Raw genomic sequence first — 20,486 nt, 5'->3', positions numbered from 1 at the left:
GTGCATCACGCATATAGATAAATGCATCCTTTATTTGTTCTAACGACAGTAAAACATTGTCCCTATCTAGGGTATCAATATTTTCAATCAGGGATTCTGACCAAACTACTCCAGCACTGCACATCCAGGCAGTTGCTATAGCTGGTCGTAGTATAACACCTGCATGTGTGTATATATTCTTTTGAATAACTTCCATCTTTCTATCTGATGGATCCTTAAGTGCGGCCGTCTCAGGAGAGGGTAACGCCACTTGTTTGGATAAGCGTGTGAGCGCCTTGTCCACCTTAGGGGGTGTTTCCCAGCGCGCCCTAACCTCTGGCGGGAAAGGGTATAATGCCAATAACTTTTTTGAAATTATCAACTTTTTATCAGGAGCAACCCACGCTTCATCACACACGTCATTTAATTCTTCTGATTCAGGAAAAACTGTTTGTAGTTTTTTCACACCATACATAATACCCTGTTTTACGGTATCTGTAGTATCAGCTAAATGTAACGTCTCCTTCATTGCCAAAATCATATAACGTGTGGCCCTACTGGAAAATACGTTTGAATTTCTACCGTCGTCACTGGAATCAGTGCCCGTGTCTGGGTCTGTGTCGACCGACTGAGGCAAAGGGCGTTTTACAGCCCCTGACGGTGTTTGAGGCGCCTGGACAGGCATTAATTGATTGTCCGGCCGCCTCATGTCCTCAACTGACTGTTTAAGGGAAGATAAACCATCACGTAATTCCACAAATAAAGGCATCCATTCTGGTGTCGACCCCCTGGGGGGTGACATCTGCATATTTGGCAATTGCTCCGCCTCCACACCAATATCGTCCTCATACATGTCGACACCACGTACCGACACACACCGCAAACTCACAGGGAATGCTCTAATGAAGACAGGACCCACTAGCCCTTTTGGGGAGACAGAGGGAGAGTCTGCCAGCACACACCACAAAGCGCTATATATACAAGGGATATCCTTATATTAAGTGCTCCCTTATAGCTGCTTTAATATATATATATATAGCCATTAATGTGCCCCCCCTCTCTGTTTTACCCTGTTTCTGTAGTGCAGTGCAGGGGAGAGACCTGGGAGCCGTTCTGACCAGCGGAGCTGTGACAGAAAATGGCGCCGTGTGCTGAGGAGATAGGCCCCGCCCCTTTTTCGGCGGGTTCTTCTCCCGCTATTTTTCCAGTCAGGCAGGGGTTAAATATCTCCATATAGCCCCTATGGGCTATATGTGAGGTATTTTTAGCCTTGTATAAGGTTTATATTTGCCTCTCAGAGCGCCCCCCCCCAGCGCTCTGCACCCTCAGTGACTGCCCAGTGAAGTGTGCTGAGAGGAAAATGGCGCACAGCTGCAGTGCTGTGCGCTACCTTATGAAGACTGAGGAGTCTTCAGCCGCCGGTTTCCGGACCTCTTCACGCTTCAGCATCTGCAAGGGGGTCGGCGGCGCGGCTCCGGGACCGGACTCCACGGCTGGGCCTGTGTTCGATCCCTCTGGAGCTAATGGTGTCCAGTAGCCAAGCAGCAAATCCACTCTGCATGCAGGTGAGTTTACTACTTTCCCCCTAAGTCCCACGTTGCAGTGATCCTGTTGCCAGCAGGACTCACTGTAAAGAAAAAAAACCTAAACTAAACTTTCTCTAAGCAGCTCTTTAGGAGAGCCACCTAGATTGCACCCTTCTCGTTCGGGCACAAAATCTAACTGGAGTCTGGAGGAGGGTCATAGGGGGAGGAGCCAGTGCACACCACCTGACCTAGTAAAGCTTTACTTTTTTGTGCCCTGTCTCCTGCGGAGCCGCTATTCCCCATGGTCCTTTCAGGAACCCCAGCATCCACTTAGGACGATAGAGAAAAGTGTTTTTCCCTTTATAGCTGCTGTATTGTTATATACTGCGCCTAATTTGTGCCCCCCTCTCTTTTTTAACCCCTTTCTGTAGTGTAGTGACTGCAGGGGAGAGCCAGGGAGCTTCCCTCCAACTGAGCTGTGAGGGAAAATGGCGCCAGTGTGCTGAGGAGATAGGCTCCGCCCCTTTCTCGGCGTCCTTATCATCCTTTTTCTGTATGTTTTGGCAGGGGTTAAATGCATCCATATAGCCCAGGAGTTATATGTGATGCATTTATTTTAGCCATATAAGGTTTTTTTATCGATTTATTGCGTCTCAGGGCGCTGCCCCCACCAGCGCCCTGCACCCTCAGTGACCGGAGTGTGAAGTGTGCTGAGAGCAATGGCGCACAGCTGCGGTGCTGTGCGCTACCTTATCTGAAGACAGGATCGTCTTCTGCCGCCGATTTTTCCGGACCTCTTCGCTCTTCTGGCTCTGTAAGGGGGACGGCGGCGCGGCTCCGGTGACCCATCCAGGCTGAACCTGTGATCGTCCCTCTGGAGCTAATGTCCAGTAGCCTAAGAAGCCCAATCCACTCTGCACGCAGGTGAGTTCGCTTCTTCTCCCCTTAGTCCCTCGATGCAGTGAGCCTGTTGCCAGCAGGTCTCACTGAAAATAATAAACCTAAACTAAAACTTTCACAAAGAGCTCAGGAGAGCCCCTAGTGTGCACCCTTCTCGTCGGGCACAGAAATCTAACTAAGGCTTGGAGGAGGGTCATAGGGGGAGGAGCCAGTGCACACAAGGTGATCCTAAAGCTTTCTTTAGATGTGCCCAGTCTCCTGCGGAGCCGCTATTCCCCATGGTCCTTACGGAGTTCCCAGCATCCACTAGGACGTCAGAGAAATATGATTAAAGGTATAAAAGCGTCTGGACAGTCGTAAGTGCGTAGAAACACAACAATGTTCAGCAACAGGTCCATTTCAAAGAGGAATCCCCTTCATTGCTAAAATAGTATCTCTCTCACCTTGTCTAAACACAGATTTCCATGCCTTTCAGCAATGGCTTTTCTGAAAGCATGAGAAAGCGGGTACAGCATACTATGGTGAGGATGTACGGAGGGAAGTCTGTTCTTTTCCAGCTGATCTGCAACAATACTGACCAACTTCTTCATCCGCTCATCATAATCTGTCCAATCGCAAACAATCTTTGAGAGGCAAGAACAAAAAAAAATTTCAGAATACCAACAGACAATATTAAAAGCAGCCATAGATATTCCCTTCATTAGTACCCTACATGCTAAACTTTCACTCTGCAGCACAGATTTGAACCTTTAAACGTTTAGAATTATTCTCTTAAGTGCTACATCACAGCACATGGAAATCCATTCAAAACAGATTGTCACATCAATGGTAAATTTATGTTTTAAATTCTTGAACAAAGTCCATTTTTTCATACGCCTTAGGGACAAGGATTTGGAAACTTGATGAAAAATCACTGTGACCCAAAAGGACATAATTTGCTTATTTTGGTTAACCTAATCTCACTGCCTGCTAATGAACAGGTTGACAAACCAGACACAAGTAGCTGCACAATATACTACAGGATTTTCTGTATTAAAAATGGAAATGTGAAGATCAGAGCTGAAGATTGTAAAGAGGTGGTATACGTTTTGAAAAATATTTAATCTATAACAAAGCTCAAAAGCAATATATGAACAAATGAGCTAAAACAAAACCTGTTACCTGAAGGCAGTGTGCCAGGTTGCAGTATGCATCAGGGAAGTCAGGCTTCAGTTTTAGAGCAGTCCGATATGAAGCAATTGCTTCTGGTATATTCCCAGAGTCCTTTAAAACGACACATTCAAAAAAGCATCATACATATATAGTCTTGAAAGGTTTTATATATTAGAATAACTATACATTTACATACAGATTAAGTGTATTGAAAATGCTAATTACCTTATGAATGGATGCAAGGTTACTATGAGCATCAGCAAATGCTGGATTTATCTGAATTGCCCTGGTGTAGCACTGCAAAGCTCCTTGGACATCTTGCATCTCCTTCAATGTGTTGCCCATGTTTGAATAAGCATCAGCAAAAGTTGGGCTGATTCTGAAAAGCAAATGAACTCTTAAAACCGTAAACTGAGAACAGGACAGATATACACTAAAATTTAACAGTACCAATGCCTACCGAATGGCTTCCTTATAATGCATCAAAGCCTCTTGAAGCTTTCCTTGTTGTTGCAGGACACTGGCAAGATTAGAGTGAGCAGCAGCAAACTCTGGGAATACCTGAAATATTACAAAGAAATCTTTAGGAATAAGCGAAAACCAAGCAGAATAGGGTGTATGAGTACACAATAAGAGTTATTACCTCAAGAGCTTTCCGATAGAGACGCACTGCCTCCTCAATGTTTCCTTGCTCTCGTTTGATATTAGCAAGGTTATTCAGAGAATCAGCATGTGTAGGACAGAGCCGAAGAGCTGTATTGTAGCATTCTTCAGCATCAACCACCTTAGGAAAAATTAAAATATTTATAAGCTAGTAAAAAAGTTTATTGTACCCACACAAAAAAAACAGTTTTCTCACAGTCCACTGGGGGACACAGGATATAGTGGGTATACAGCGCGATCAACAAAAAGCTTGAACTCCCCTCCCCCCCTCCTACCCCACTAGTTGTATGAAGACCATATGTAGCAAAACTCTGAGGAACAGTCCGGCAGTACAGACCAAGTAGCAGAGAAGAAAAACAAATCCTAACCCATAAAGGGAAACAGAAAAAAACTAAAATTCAAAATAATGGCTAAACAGCCACAATGTTAAAGCCAGCTAAGCTAAACTCTCCTGAAGATAAATGATAAAATTTCAATACATAGAAGTAATTAGAAATCGAAGAACAAGAAACAGATAAATGAATACACAAGGAGAAAAATAGGAGCAAAATATACAGTCAGCGCATCTGCTTCTGGTGACATCAGACGACGGCAGGCGAAGCTTGTGCTGCCTTGAGCTCCTACTCCGCACAACGCGTTTTAATCCAGTGTGATTCTTTGTATTTGAAACGCGTTGGTCCAAGTGGGAACACAAGGCAGCATAAGAATCGACTGCCGGCGTCAGCGTTTAACGTCGCCGGAAGCAGACGCACTGACTTACAGTTAAACCCATGCCAGCACCAGACGATTGCCACAGAAAGCCACCTTTGTTTGCAGGGTAAGAATTAGCGACAGATCACGGCAGCCTAAAAGACAGAAGCGGCTGAATGGACTGCTATTACCCAGCACTATTCCCAGTACCAAAATCACCTACAGAGGCTGTAACCATTGTGGTCAATTGGCCATTTTATACATCTGTATATTTTGCTACTATTTTTCTCATTGTGTATGCTTATCTGTTTTCTTATTCTTCTACTTCTAATTACTTTATTTAAAAACTGTATTTATTTTCATTTTTTTTCCTCAATAATTACTATTTTAGTTTCTATTTTTATAATACTGTATATATATTTTTTCATTATTTTATTTTGCCTTTTTTTCATAATCTAGTAGTTAGGTACACTATATATAGCACTTGGTTTCAGCCCTAGGGCTGTATTTTGCTTATGACCGTTTAACCCCATTACCGAGCTGCCTCAACTTCTGACTAGTGCAGCAAACCATCATCATTCTATCTGGTAGACATAACTGGTCCAACTTCATTTCTTCTTTTTCATCCACTAGGGGGTCACTCTTGGGATATGGAGGGGGGGGTTAGCAGGGATAGGCACATTTTAAATATTTAAATTAGTAACTCTCCACCCCCTCCATACTCCCAAAGGTACCTCAGTGTTTTATCTGTGCTCAGTCGGGATAGAGCACACGTGGAGAATTATCCACTTTATTTACATTTTTATTTTTTATTTTTTTTTACACACAATCCCTTCCCAGCTTATAAAGAAGCTTGGGTCCAGGATTGTTGGTGCTGCTGCATGCAGTTATTGGCTTGTCGGCGCTCAGGAGAGGAGCACCGCCACAGACCAACTTCAGCTGAGAGAAGGAGCTGGACAGAGCTTGGAAGAGAAGCCCCATCATTGCATGCACGGATTTCAGGTAATGAGCGGTCAGGCAGCTCACACTGCCGCCCCTCACTTACTGTATATTGCTGGGGGTGAGGGGCGGTCAGCGTGGGGACTGTGTTAGTTGTCTTTTTGTTTTATTAACAAACTCCCTACCCAGCCGCCGCTCTCCAGGTCCCCACCCCATAATCTTTGAATACCTGCCCAACTCCCTCCCTCCCGGTTAGCTTCTGCTAACCGCTACATTCATAGCTCCAGAGCAGTATACGGCGGGTGCCGCGGCTCTGCCTTCAGAAGCGGGAGGGAGGAGGCTGACCGCGGACAGCTCTCGCTGCTGTAGTGGTCCGTCAGTGAGTGGGAGATCGCGGGGGAGGGGGGAGGATAACAGTGCCCAGAACTAAGCTGCTTTTAATACAAACAGCTCTCAGACTAGGAAAGCCTGTGTAAGGGCAGTTATTTTAATGATCTGCTGGCCACATACATTATCAGGCTCTTAAGCCTGTGTGGTGTTTATGCGTGTATATACGGGCATGTGTGTAATAAATATATATATATATATATATATATATATATGAGGAAAAGGTTAATGTGAATAACGTTGACCGCACAACGACTGAGTGTCCTCATTTCCCCATTCGGGAGCCGTGAGTGCCGCTGATTGTTTTGCAATATATATATATATATATATATATATATATATATATATATATACATACATACATACATACATACATACACACACACACACACATACATACATACATACATACATACACACACACACACACACACACTAGGGAAGTCCCACACTCTCACCCAACACAGGTAGCGGCTGGGGTGCCAATCAAAGCCTAGCCCAATAGGGGGTCAGACTCATAGTACAATACAGAGTACTTCCACATTAAGTGGAAGACAGATAGCACTCTCCAGACTTGCGTAATCGATACCAAAAATAATTTATTCAAAAGAATGGTTCCTTAAACTTAAAATCACAAAAGATATGGAAAGGGCTCACCAACGTTTCGGTCCCATATTGGGACCTTTTTCAAGGTAGTTGCCAATCAGTGAAAAGTCCAGTACAGTAGCAGCATCATCAGCAATACACAAAGGAACCAGGAGCACTGCAATGCGCCTCCCAGGTCCCCTATATATACCTAAGTGTAATTCAAGCAACTCAGATGGGACGGCAGCAACCGGCTGCGTCACTTCCGGTCTAGACCGGAAGTGACTATGCGCCCGGGTCCGTCATGTAATACAATACAATAGTGCATCGGTAGCGCATGGGGAGTATTAGTTGGTACAGTCCGTGCCCCGACAAGCGAATTATAATAGTTTCAATGCTGCGGGTGCGTCAATGTTTACGTTGCTACGGCAACGTCCTATTGCCGCTACATCACTTCCGGTGTATACCGGAAGTAACGGTTACCATGGTGACGTCGCTATGTAAATGGGGCCGCACCAACAATAAAGACAGTATACTGGTCATAGTGTTGCCAGTATACTGGTATGGTATATGGGAGACCTGGTTAGTGCACTTAGTTATCCCGGGAGAAGAAAATAAATAAATAAATAAAATAAATAGTGTTATCCATTGAATACATCATGAACCTGTACATCATGCGCAGACACAGGTAAAAAGGTATTTTAAGCAAAAAGACACAAACAAACACCAACCAAGGGAGACAGGTCACATAGGGATATGATGTACAATAATGGTGCCAGTGGAAACTAACACCAGCAACAAACACAAATATATACACCACTAACTCACCCCTACATAAAGGTGGTAAAAAGTCATCATGATGGTTATGTAGCGGCAATAGGACGTTGCCGTAGCAACGTAAACATTGACGCACCCGCAGCATTGAAACTATTATTCGCTTGTCGGGGCACGGACTGTACCAACTAATACTCCCCATGCGCTACCGATGAGCTATTGTATTGTATTATAGGACGGACCCGGGCGCATAGTCACTTCCGGTCTAGACCGGAAGTGACGCAGCCGGCTGCTGCCGTCCCATCTGAGTTGCTTGAATTACACTTAGGTATATATAGGGGACCTGGGAGGCGCATTGCAGTGCTCCTGGTTCCTTTGTGTATTGCTGATGATGCTGCTACTGTACTGGACTTTTCACTGATTGGCAACTACCTTGAAAAAGGTCCCAATATGGGACCGAAACGTTGGTGAGCCCTTTCCATATCTTTTGTGATTTGAAGTTTAAGGAACCATTCTTTTGAATAAATTAATTTTGGTATCGATTACGCAAGCCTGGAGAGTGCTATCTGTCTTCCACTTTATGTGGATGTACTCTGTATTAATTATATATATATATATATATATATATATATATATATATATATATATATCTCTATCTCCATTGTAGAAGAGCCGCACTCACATGTCGTTAATAATCACAGTTGCTAGGGTGCAAAATCCAGGAACAGGTCCTATCAGAACAAAGTTCCACGATACATGTGCACAAATAAGGATGCACTCACCAGACTTCTCAAGGGTGAAATTGATAGATTTTAATCCAGATAGCACATACTCACAAACAGAAGGTCAACGTTTCGGCTCACAGCAGAGCCTTTGTCAAGACCAGATTACCAGGTTGCCTGGTCTTGACAAAGGCTCTGCTGTGAGCCGAAACGTTGACCTTCTGTTTGGGAGTATGTGCTGTCTGGATTAAAATCTATCAATTTCACCCTGGAGAAGTCTGGTGAGTGCATCCTTATTTGTGTGTGTGTGTGTATATGTATGTGTGTATATGTATGTGTGTGTATATATATATATATATATATATATATATATGGGCTAATATTCTGATTAATCTCAATTTCACCGCTTTATTATACTTGAGATATAGGCAAGCACATGGCAGGACGCCATTGTAACCTTACTTCCTGCTTCTTCTTGCAGGAAGTTTGCTGCTGTCCTACAACACTGCCACCAGAGGAGCTGGGGTGTTAGAAGGAATTCGGTACAGCTCAGGTTTCACTGAGTGTAGTGTGTCCCACGTGCACTGCACTTCGGGCTTAACACACTTTAGTTACATTTTTACAGAGTCGTGGGACTTGTCTGTCTTTGTCTACTTGTCTGTCTGTGTACATAAGGAGTAAGGCACCTGCAAAATAAAAAAAAGCAGCTTATCTGCAATGTCTGTGCGAGTGTGTTACCTGATGGATCTACCACATGCACAGTATGTTTTGTAAATACGGCTACATATACGATTTCTTCTCCTGATCCTCCGTGGGCAATGCTAGCGGATGTAATGTCTGGGTTACAATCGGAATTGGCTGCTGCACGAAAGGAGCATGAGGCGGCTAGATCTGAGGCTAGGGTAATACCGCCTGAGATACCACAGGGGGCTCAGGAGATGTCTAGGACTTTGCAAGGGTTACAAAGGTCCAAGTCTAGCTCAGTTCAGAAAGATAGTTATCATTTGTCTTATAATTTACCAGTTTCAGCTATGTTGCATTCGGACGATTCAATGCCAGACCTCATATCGCAAGAAGAACATGAGGAGGGTGAATTGGGCCAGTAGTCAGATAGTGAGGTTACGGATAGCCCACCCATTGATAATCTCATCAGAGCAGTACGTCAGCTTCTAGATTTTACGGAGACTGAAGAACAACTTTCAAATGATGAAGTGTTATTTGCTAAACGACGGAGAACTCCGGTGTGTTTTTCTTTTTCAGAATCTCTTAATAAGCAGTTAAAGCATGGAAGAATCCGGATAAACTGTTTTCTATACCTCAGCGGTTTTTGTCTAGCTACCCGTTCCCAGAGTCTATGATGTCTAAATGGGAAAACCCACCGGCTGTGGATTCCTCGGTGTCAAAACTTTATAAGAAGTTAACCATTCCAGTACCAGCAGCTATGACGCTTAAAGACCCGTCAGAGCGTAAGCTAGAAGCTATGCTAAAGTCAATGTATATAGCAGTAGGGGTGTTGCTTAGATCTGCTTTGGTGGGAGTTTGGGTTAATAAGGCTGAAATTGCATGGGCAACACAGCTCAAGTTGGCCCTACAAGACTACCACCTTATACTTCTCGCCGATTACATCTGTGAATTTGCTCAGTATCTATGTACGGCTTCTATGGACGTCGGCCAGGTTAGTTCTCGCCTTTCAGCTTCACTAGTGGTGGCATAACATGCACTTTGGCTGTGTTCTTGGCAGGCGGAGGCAGAGACCAAAAAAGAGGAATAGAAGCGGTGCCTTACGCTGGCGAGATGTTGTTTGGTCCTGAATTGGACAAAATGGATTTCTCAGGCCACTGGGGGAAAGTCTGTTTTCCTACCATTGCCTACACAGGCTCCTAAACGTAAATACTCTGGACCAGCGTACAAATCCTCTAGACCTTAGTTTCGAGGCCGTGCTAGAGGAACAACCACACACGGTAGACGTAGTAGAGGACGTGGTTTTCAACAAACCACTAACCGTCGTCAGGACGCTAAGACCACAGACAAGCCAGTGTGATGACGGGCTTCAGTTGTGGAAGCGCGCCTTCAGAACATTTCACTTGGCGTGGTTTCAGACATCCACAGATGGGTGGATCCGCAAGTTAGTGTTCAACTGTTACAAAATAGAGTTCGATTGTCTTCCACTAATGCGATTTTTCAAGACAGGTCTGCCTGTGTCAGAAGACAAAAAGGCAGTTCTGCAGACCGCGATTCAGTCTCTCAGATTCAGCAGTGTTGAGTCCGGTTCCAGTTCAACAACAAGGTCAGGGTTATTATTCCAGTCTTTTTGTAGTACCAAAGCCGGATGGCTCTGTCAGACCGATATTGAACCTAAAGGGGCTCAATCAGTACGTCACTTATTACAGATTCAAGATGGAATCCCTGCAGTCAGTGATTCCAGGTTTAGAGCCACAGGAATTCATGATTTCACTGGATCTCAAGGATGCGTACTTACACATTCCAAATTGGCCACCGCATCAGGCGTATTTAAAGTTTGCAGTACAACAAAACCATTATCAATTTCAGGCTCTACCGTTTGCCCTCTCGTCAGCGCCTCGGGTATTCACAAAAGTGATGTCTGTGATGATAGCTCATCTTAGATCCCTGGGAGTGATAATAGTTCCGTACTTAGACGATCTGCTCATCAAAGCTCCGTCTTAAGAGAGACTCCTTCAACATGCCTTACTAACGTACAATGTACTAGTACAGCACGGTTAGATTGACAACTTTAAGAAATCAAGCCTGATTCCATCTCAAAGAATTCAATTCCTAGGAATGATCCTCGGTACGGTGGCTCAACGAATTTACCTGCCAGAACAGAAAGCACAAAGTATTCGTCATCTGGTAAAGTTAGTGCTCAAACCACGGACAGTCTTGGTGCATTTGTGCATTCAACTGTTATGAAAGATGGTGGCGTCTTTCGAAGCACTCCAGTTCGGAAGATTTCACTCTCGTCCTTTTCAACTGGATGTTCTCACACAGTGGTCAGGCTCGCATCTACAAATTCATCAGATGGTGCAGTTGTCTCCAAGGGCCAGAGTATCACTACTCTGGTGGCTCCAAGTTCACAATCACACCGCAGGAAAAAGGTTCGGAGTCTGGAATTGGAAAATTCTGACAAATTCAGTCTCAGAGGTTGGGGAGCAGTGGTCCAAAATTGTCAGCTTCAGGGTCTCTGGTCAGACCAAGAAAGATTACGGTCAATTTACAACACACTGCGACAGGCAGTGCACATGCTCCAGTCTCAGACTGTATAGGTCGAGTCAGACAATGCGACGGCAGTCGCATACATCAACAAACAAGGAGGAACTCTAAGTGGCATGGCCATGCGGGAAGTTGCTTGAATCCTGAATTGGGCCGAGCATCACCAAGTGATATTGTCGTAAGTGTTTATTACAGGAGTGGACAACTGGGAGGCGGATTTTCTCAGCCGTCAGGATTTTCATCCAGGAGAATGGGCATTGAATCCAGAAGTGTTCCAGATGTTGGCCCAGCGGTGGGGCTACCCACAGGTGGATCTAATCGCATCTCACCAAAATCAGACGACCCAGTATGTGTCCAGAACAAGAGATCCAAAGGCAGTGGCAGTGGATACTCAGTGTCGCGTGGCCATACAGCCTTGTGTATCTGTTTTCACCATTTCTGCTGCTTCTTCGGTAGCTAAAGCGGATCAAAAGAGAGTCCACGACAGTCATACTAGTGGCGCCTCATTGGCCTCAGAGCGCGGTTCTCGGATCTCCGCGGTCTACTCGCAGACGATCCGTGGCCTCACCCGCTACGTCCAGACCTGCTGCAACAGGGTCCGTTTCTTTACCCCGATTTAGCGCAGCTGAGTTTGACGGGGTGGCTGTTTAAACCGCCCTCTTAAAACGAGAAGGCATTCCAGAATCGGTTATACCAACCATGTTACGTGCTAGGAAACCAGTTACAGCAGCTCATTACCACAGAATTTGGCATGTTTATATAGGGTGGTGTGAAGTTCAGAAATTTCCGACACCTTCTTTCAAGTTATCTCGTCTGTTGCTATTTTTACAGACTGGGTTAGATGGAGGATTACGGTTACCTACACTAAAGGTGCAGGTCTCTGCCCTGTCAATTTACTTTCAAAGGCATTTGGCCCTTTTCCCAACAGTTCACACTTTCCTGCAAGGTGTCCTCAGAGTTCAACCTCCATTTATACCACTGACCGCGCCATGGAACTTGAATCTGGTTTTAGATTTTTTACAGTCTTCTATTTTTCAGCCATTACAACAAGTGGATGTTAAGCTTCTCACTTAGCTTCAGCAAGGCGTGTTTCAGAATTGGGTGCCTTGTCATGCAAGCCACCGTAGCTGGCGTTCAATGATGATCGTCCGAAGTTCCGCTCTAATCCCGCTTTCCTGCCAAAGGTGGTATCTTTTCACATCAACAAACCAATCTTCGTTCCTGTGTTATCAGAAGGTTCAGGAACTCCAGCTACTTTGGATGTGGAACGCACGCTCCGTGTTTATGTGGCCCGAACATCAACTGTACGTAAAACAGATACATTGTTTGGTCTCTATGATGCATTCAAAATGGGTTGGAGAGCTTCCAAGCAGACCTTATCCAGATGGATTAAACTGATCATACTTGGCTTACCTTCATGCTAGGCTACAACCGCCTACATCAGTTTCAGCTCATTCTACACGTTCTGTAGGAACTTCATGGGCAGCACGTCGTGGAGCTTCTACGACGCAACTTTGCATCAGTCATCAGTGCACACGTTTGTGCGCTTTTACAAGTTCGATACGTTTGCGGCACCAGCATCTAGCTTTGGCCGTGTAGTGTTACAGGTGCCTAACAGCTCTCCCGCCCAAGGGGAAAACTTTGGTACGTCCCAAGAGTACTCCAGTGACCCCTAGTGGCTGAAAAAGAAAAATAAGAATTTACTTACCGATAATTCTATTTCTCGGAGTCCGTAGTGGATGCTGGGGTTCCTGAAAGGACCATGGGGAATAGCGGCTCCGCAGGAGACAGGGCACAAAAAGTAAAGCTTTAGGATCAGGTGGTGTGCACTGGCTCCTCCCCCTATGACCCTCCTCCAAGCCAGTTAGGTACTGTGCCCGGACGAGCGTACACAATAAGGGAGGAATTATGAATCCCGGGTAAGACTCATACCAGCCACACCAATCACACCGTACAACTTGTGATCTAAACCCAGTTAACAGTATGATAACAGCGGAGCCTCTGAAAAGATGGCTCACAACAATAATAACCCGATTTTTGTAACTATGTACAAGTATTGCAGATAATCCGCACTTGGGATGGGCGCCCAGCATCCACTACGGACTCCGAGAAATAGAATTATCGGTAAGTAAATTCTTATTTTCTCTATCGTCCTAGTGGATGCTGGGGTTCCTGAAAGGACCATGGGGATTATACCAAAGCTCCCAAACGGGCGGGAGAGTGCGGATGACTCTGCAGCACCGAATGAGAGAACTCCAGGTCCTCTTTTGCCAGGATATCAAATTTGTAGAATTTTACAAACGTGTTCTCCCCTGACCACGTAGCTGCTCGGCAGAGTTGTAATGCCGAGACCTCTCGGGCAGCCGCCCAAGATGAGCCCACCTTCCTTGTGGAATGGGCCTTAACCGATTTAGACTGTGGCAGGCCTGCCTCAGAATGTGCAAGTTGAATTGTGTTACAAATCCAACGAGCAATCGCCTGCTTAGAAGCAGGCGCACCCAACTTGTTGGGTGCATACAGTATAAACAGCGAGTCAGATTTTCTGACTCCAGCTGTCCTGGAACATATTTTCAGGGCCCTCACAACTCCTAGCAACTTGGAGTCCTCCAAGTCCCTAGTAGGTGCAAGGCACCACAATAAGCTGGTTCAGGTGAAACACTGACACCACCTTAGGGAGAGAACTGGGGACGAGTCCGCAGCTCTGCCCTGTCCGAATGGACAAACAGATATGGGCTTTTTTGAGAAAAAACCACCAATTTGACACTCGCCTGGTCCAGGCCAGGGCCAAGAGCATGGTCACTTTTTATGTGAGATGCTTCAAATCCACATATTTGACTGGTTTTAAACCAATGTGATTTGAGGAATCCCAGAACTACGTTGAGATCCCACAGTGCCACTGGAGGCACAAAAAAGGGGTTTGTATATGCAATACTCCCTTGACAAACTTCTGGACTTCAGGAACTGAAGCCAATTCTTTCTGGAAGAAAATTTACAGGGCCGAATTTGAACCTTAATGGACCCCAATTTGAGGCCCATAGACACTCCTGTTTGCAGGAAATGCAGGAAACGACCGAGTTGAAATTTCTTTGTGGGGCCTTCCTGGCCTCACACCACGCAACATATTTTCGCCACACGTGGTGATAATGTTGTGCGGTCACCTCCTTTCTGGCTTTGACCAGGGTAGGAATGACCTCTTCCGGAATGCCTTTTTTCCCTTAGGATCCGGCTTTCCATCGCCATGCCGACAAACGCAGCTGCGGTAAGTCTTGGAACAGACATGGTACTTGCTGAAGCAAGTCCCTTCTTAGCGGCAGAGGCCATAAGACCTCTGTAAGCATCTCTTGAAGTTCCGGGTACCAAGTCCTTCTTGGCCAATCCGGAGCCATGAGTATAGTTCTTACTCCTCTACGTCTTATAATTCTCAGCACCTTAGGTATGAGAAGCAGAGGAGGGAACACATACACCGACTGGTACACCCACGGTGTTACCAGAACGTCCACATCTATTGCCTGAGGGTCTCTTGACCTGGCGCAATACCTGTCCCGTTTTTTGTTCAGACGGGACGCCATCATGTCCACCTTTGGTATTTCCCAACGGTTTACAATCATGTGGAAAAAACTTCTCAATGAAGTTTCCACTCTCCCGGGTGGAGGTCGTGCTGAGGAAGTCTGCTTCCCAGTTTCCATTCCCGGGATGAAAAACTGCTGACAGTGTTATCACATGATTTTCCGCCCAGCGAAAAGTCCTTGCAGTTTCTGCCATTGCCCTCCTGCTTCTTGTGTCGCCCTGTCTGTTTACGTGGGCGACTGCCGTGATGTTTTTCCCACTGGATCAATACCGGCTGACCTTGAAGCAGAGGTCTTGCTAAGCTTAGAGCATTATAAATTTACCCTTAGCTCCAGTATATTTATGTGGAGAAAAGTCTCCATACTTGATCACACTCCCTGGAAATTTTTTCCTTGTGTGACTGCTCCCCAGCCTCTCAGGCTGGGCTCCGTGGTTACCAGCATCCAATCCTGAATGCCGAATCTGCTGCCCTCTAGAAGATGAGCACTCTATAACCACCACAGGAGAGACACCCTTGTCCTTGGATATTGGGTTATCCGCTGATGCATCTGAAGATGCGATCCGGACCATTTGTCCAGCAGATCCCACTGAAAAGTTCTTACGTGAAATCTGCCGAATGGAATTGCTTCGTAGGAAGCCACCATTTTTACCAGGACCCTTGTGCAATGATGCACTGTTTTTAGGAGGTTCCTGACTTGCTCGGATAACTCCCTGGCTTTCTCTTCCGGGAGAAACACCTTTTTCTGGACTGTGTCCAGAATCATCCCTAGGCACAGCAGACGTGTCGTCGGGATCAGCTGCGATTTTGGAATATTTAGAATCCACCCGTGCTGATTGTAGCAGTATCCGAGATAGTGCTACTCCGACCTCCAACTGTTCCCTGGACTATGCCCCTATCAGGAGATCGTCCAAGTAAGGGATAATTAAGACGCCTTTTCTTCGAAGAAGAATCATCAATTCGGCCATTACCTTGGTAAAGACCCCAGGGTGCCGTGGACAATCCAAACGGCAGCGTCTGAAACTGATAGTGACAGTTCTGCACCACGAACCTGAGGTACCCTTAGTGAGAAGGGCAAATTTGGGACATAGAGGTAAGCATCCCTGATGTCCCGGGACACTATATAGTCCCCTTATTCCTGGTTCGTTATCACTGCTCTGAGTGACTTCATCTTAATTTGAACCTTTGTAAGTGTTCAAAAACAAATTTTTAGAATAAGTCTCACCGAGCCTTCTGGCTTCAGTACCACAATATAGTGTGGAATAATACCCCTTTTCTTGTAGTAGGAGGGGTAATTTAATTATCACCTGCTGGGAATACAGCTTGTGAATTTTTTCCCATACTACCTCCTTGTCGGAGGGAGACTTGGTAAAGCAGACTTCAGGAGCCTGCGAAGGGGTAACGTCTCGACATTCCCATCTGTACCCCCGGGATACTACTTGTAGGATCCAGGGGTCCTGTACGGTCTCAGCGCCATGCTGAGAACTTGTCAGACGCGGTGGAACGCTTCTGTTCCTGGGAATGGGCTGCCTGCTGCAGTCTTCTTCCCTTTCCTCTATCCCTGGGCAGATATGATCTTATAGGGACGAGAGGGACTGAGGCTGAAAAGACGGTGTCTTTTTCTGCAGAGATGTGACTTAGGGTAAAAAACGGTGGATTTTCCAGCAGTTGCCGTGACCACCAGGTCCGATGGACCGACCCCAAACAAGTCCTCTTCCTGTATACGGCCATACTGTGCCGTTTGGAATCTGCATCACCTGACCACTGTCGTGTCCATAACATCTTCTGGCAGTTATGGACATCGCGTTTATTCATGATGCCAGAGTGCAAATATCCCTCTGTGCATCTCGCATATATAGAAATGCTCTATAGTCAATAAAATACTGTCCCTGTCAAGGGTATCAATATTTTTAGTCAGGGAATCCGACCAAGCCACCCTAGCTCTGCACATCCAGGCTGAGGCGATCGCTGGCCGCAGTATAACACCAGTATGTGTGTATATACTTTTTATTATATTTTCCAGCCTTGTCAGCTGGTCCTTGAGGACGGCCCTATCTATAGACGGTACCGCCACTTGTTTTGATAAGCGTGTGAGCGCCTTATCCACCTTAAAGGGTGTTTCCCAACGCGCCCTAACTTCTGGCGGGAAAGGGTATACCGCCCATAATTTTCTATCGGGGGGAACCCACGCATCATCACACACTTTATTTAATTTATCTGATTCAGGAAAAACTATGGTAGTTTTTTCACATCCCACATAATACCCTCTTTTGTGGTACTTGTAGTATCAGAAATACGTAACACCTCCTTCATTGCCTTTAACGTGTGGCCCTAATAAGGAATACGTTTGTTTATTCACCGTCGACACTGGATTCAGTGTCCCTGTCTGTGTCGACCGACTAAAGTAAACGGGCGTTTTAAAACCCTTGACGGTGTTTTTGAGACGTCTGGACCGTACTAATTGTTTGTCGGCCGTCTCATGTCGTCAACCGACCTTGCAGCGTGTTGACATTATCACGTAATTTCCTAAATAAGCCATCCATTCCGGTGTCGACTCCCTAGAGAGTGACATCACCATTACAGGCAATTGCTCCGCCTCCTCACCAACATCGTCCTCCTACCTGTCGACACACACGTACCGACACACAGCACACACACAGGGAATGCTCTGATAGAGGACAGGACCCACTAGCCCTTTGGAGAGACAGAGGGAGAGTTTGCCAGCACACACCAAAAACGCTATAATTATATAGGGACAACCTTATATAAGTGTTTTCCCTTATAGCATCTTAATATATATATAAGCATATCGCCAAATTAGTGCCCCCCCTCTCTGTTTTAACCCTGTTTCTGTAGTGCAGTGCAGGGGAGAGCCTGGGAGCCTTCCCTCCAGCCTTTCTGTGAGGGAAAATGGCGCTGTGTGCTGAGGAGATAGGCCCCGCCCCTTTTTCGGCGGCCTCGTCTCCCGCTCTTAACGGATTCTGGCAGGGGTTAAATATCTCCATATAGCCTCCGGAGGCTATATGTGAGGTATTTTTAGCCAAAATAGGTATTCATTTGCCTCCCAGGGCGCCCCCCTCCCAGCGCCCTGCACCCTCAGTGACTGCCGTGTGAAGTGTGCTGAGAGGAAAATGGCGCACAGCTGTAGTGCTGTGCGCTACCTTTAGAAGACTGAGGAGTCTTCTGCCGCCGATTCTGGACCTCTTCTTACTTCAGCATCTGCAAGGGGGCCGGCGGCAAGGCTCCGGTGACCATCCAGGCTGTACCTGTGATCGTCCCTCTGGAGCTGATGTCCAGTAGCCAAGAAGCCAATCCATCCTGCACGCAGGTGAGTTCACTTCTTCTCCCCTAAGTCCCTCGTTGCAGTGATCCTGTTGCCAGCAGGACTCACTGTAAAATAAAAAACCTAAGCTAAACTTTCCTAAGCAGCTCTTTAGGAGAGCCACCTAGATTGCACCCTTCTCGGCCGGGCACAAAAATCTAACTGGCTTGGAGGAGGGTCATAGGGGGAGGAGCCAGTGCACACCACCTGATCCTAAAGCTTTACTTTTTGTGCCCTGTCTCCTGCGGAGCCGCTATTCCCCATGGTCCTTTCAGGAACCCCAGCATCCACTAGGACGATAGAGAAATAGGATTTTGGTACTTACCAGATAAATCCTTTTCTTGGAATCCACAGGGGGCACTGGATGCCCGCCCAAAGCAGTTTTTACCTGTCTGGTGGTAAATTCAGTGGATCTTATGGTAAACATTCTCACAGACTTGTTCAAATGTTACGGTGAATTCTATTATTGTGCCAACTGTTTAGTTGTCCGTTACGTTGTGTCAACTTATTGTTGTCTGTTATGTTATATGTAATTCTCTATTGTTCAGTCACCCTATCGCTCCTGTGCGGCTCAGTAAAAACACTGAGGTACCTTTGGGAGTATGGAGGGGGTGGAGAGTTACTAATATAAATATTTAAAATGTGCCTATCCCTGCTAACACCCCGTCCATATCCCAAGAGTACTCCAGTGCCACCTGGGGATTGAAAGAAAAGGGATTTATCTGGTAAGTACCAAAATACTCTTTTTCCTCCCGCAGATTAAAATCACTGCAATAACTGGAGTGTTTCACTCCACCTAACGCATGGTTTCCCATGTCTAGGGAGCTCTCTGTTCCCCCTTGGAGAATTATGTAATTCTCAGCATTGCTGGATTGGTTCTTCATGGCTCTTCCTTATAAAAATATGGGAAGGTGCTGGGGAGGGGAGGGGGGGGTGTATGTTCCTTTTCCCATTTAAAAAATGAAGTGCATGGAATCTCAAATTCCTTGCGGTCTCTCATCTCTGGTTTCTTTTTGACAGCACACACTCAGAGCTTCCTATTAGACTCCTTGGGTTAAAAGGAAACCAGAGGTACAGGGCCTTCTGCTAGCTTATCATATTCCTGGAAGGAAGAGTCCGTGCCAGACTACTTATGGGGTCTGTGAAACCCACAAAAGCTGCTGCTTGCATAATCTAGAAAAGGTGGTGAGTGTCATAACACTCTTCTGAAGAGAATAGCTGCCATGGGGCAGGCCCCAGTACCAACTCAGCATGTCAGGTGCCATGGAAGTCAAGGCTAAAGGAGCTTCATCGGAGACCACAGGAGCAATGTCACTTTGTATGGTTCCAAGGAGAGGGCAGAAGAGGGAGTATCTCTACTCGGCTCTAAACAGCATGTGGCGAGCTGCACAAGAATAGAAATCTTGAGCAATTGCTATTAAATTTTAAGTGCCTATGCTTCCGTCACCAGTCTATACCCATAAAATCCAGTGTCACCCCCAATTGATGTTCGAGATCTCTTCAGAATAGTAAATACAAACAAAAAAACAATGTTGCCCAATAGATGCACTAAGGGGCCTACTCAATTAGCCATGACAACCCATTTTGCGAGTTAACACAGCCGGAAGAGAGTTTTCCTTGTATCTAATTAACCGTTAAACTTTATTCAGTTATTTTCAACAGGATTTAACACTTTTTTTTTCTCCCCCTCGCAGCCACGGAGCAAAGTCTGTTTTTAGGGTACATGCTGATTTCCTATTAGTATAGTGTAGGTGGTGAAGCAATGTTAGGCTGCGAAGTGTGTTAGTGTAAAGTGTGATTGAAATTGAAAATAAATTACGGAGATATACTGGAAATGCTTCAGCTGATGTGACTCCCTCTCTCTGCTAGTCTTCCCCAGGTAAATTGGATACATACTCCCAGCATCTCCACATCTGCTATATGACTTTTCTGTTAAACATTGTTAGGCAAATTGGATTTTATATTAGTAACACTCAGTCGGTAGTTAGTTAGACAGGAAATCATTATGTATTAGTGGTGTTGTACTGGACTCAGAGTTCACATTTTGCTATAAA

At 45.7% G+C, this 20,486-nt stretch overlaps 1 protein-coding gene across 5 annotated transcripts in view; it reads right to left on the bottom strand.

Moving 5' to 3' along the window:
• OGT (O-linked N-acetylglucosamine (GlcNAc) transferase) overlaps nt 1-20,486 on the bottom strand; it is a 430,584-nt gene that overhangs the window by 190,781 nt on the left and 219,317 nt on the right. For all 5 annotated transcript variants that reach the window (XM_063937159.1, XM_063937158.1, XM_063937156.1 and 2 more), the window contains 5 exons: nt 4,201-4,341; nt 4,018-4,118; nt 3,783-3,936; nt 3,567-3,668; nt 2,849-3,028 (listed from right to left, as the gene is read on the bottom strand). In XM_063937159.1, coding sequence (XP_063793229.1) covers nt 2,849-3,028; nt 3,567-3,668; nt 3,783-3,936; nt 4,018-4,118; nt 4,201-4,341 — 678 coding nt within the window. The remainder of the gene's footprint in view (nt 1-2,848; nt 3,029-3,566; nt 3,669-3,782; nt 3,937-4,017; nt 4,119-4,200; nt 4,342-20,486) is intronic.

This window comes from Pseudophryne corroboree, chromosome 8 (genome assembly GCF_028390025.1).
Source record: "Pseudophryne corroboree isolate aPseCor3 chromosome 8, aPseCor3.hap2, whole genome shotgun sequence".
Taxonomy (NCBI): Eukaryota; Metazoa; Chordata; class Amphibia; order Anura; family Myobatrachidae; genus Pseudophryne; species Pseudophryne corroboree.
Note: the sequence above shows the minus strand (reverse complement) of the source record. Positions and strands in the feature narration are given on the sequence as shown.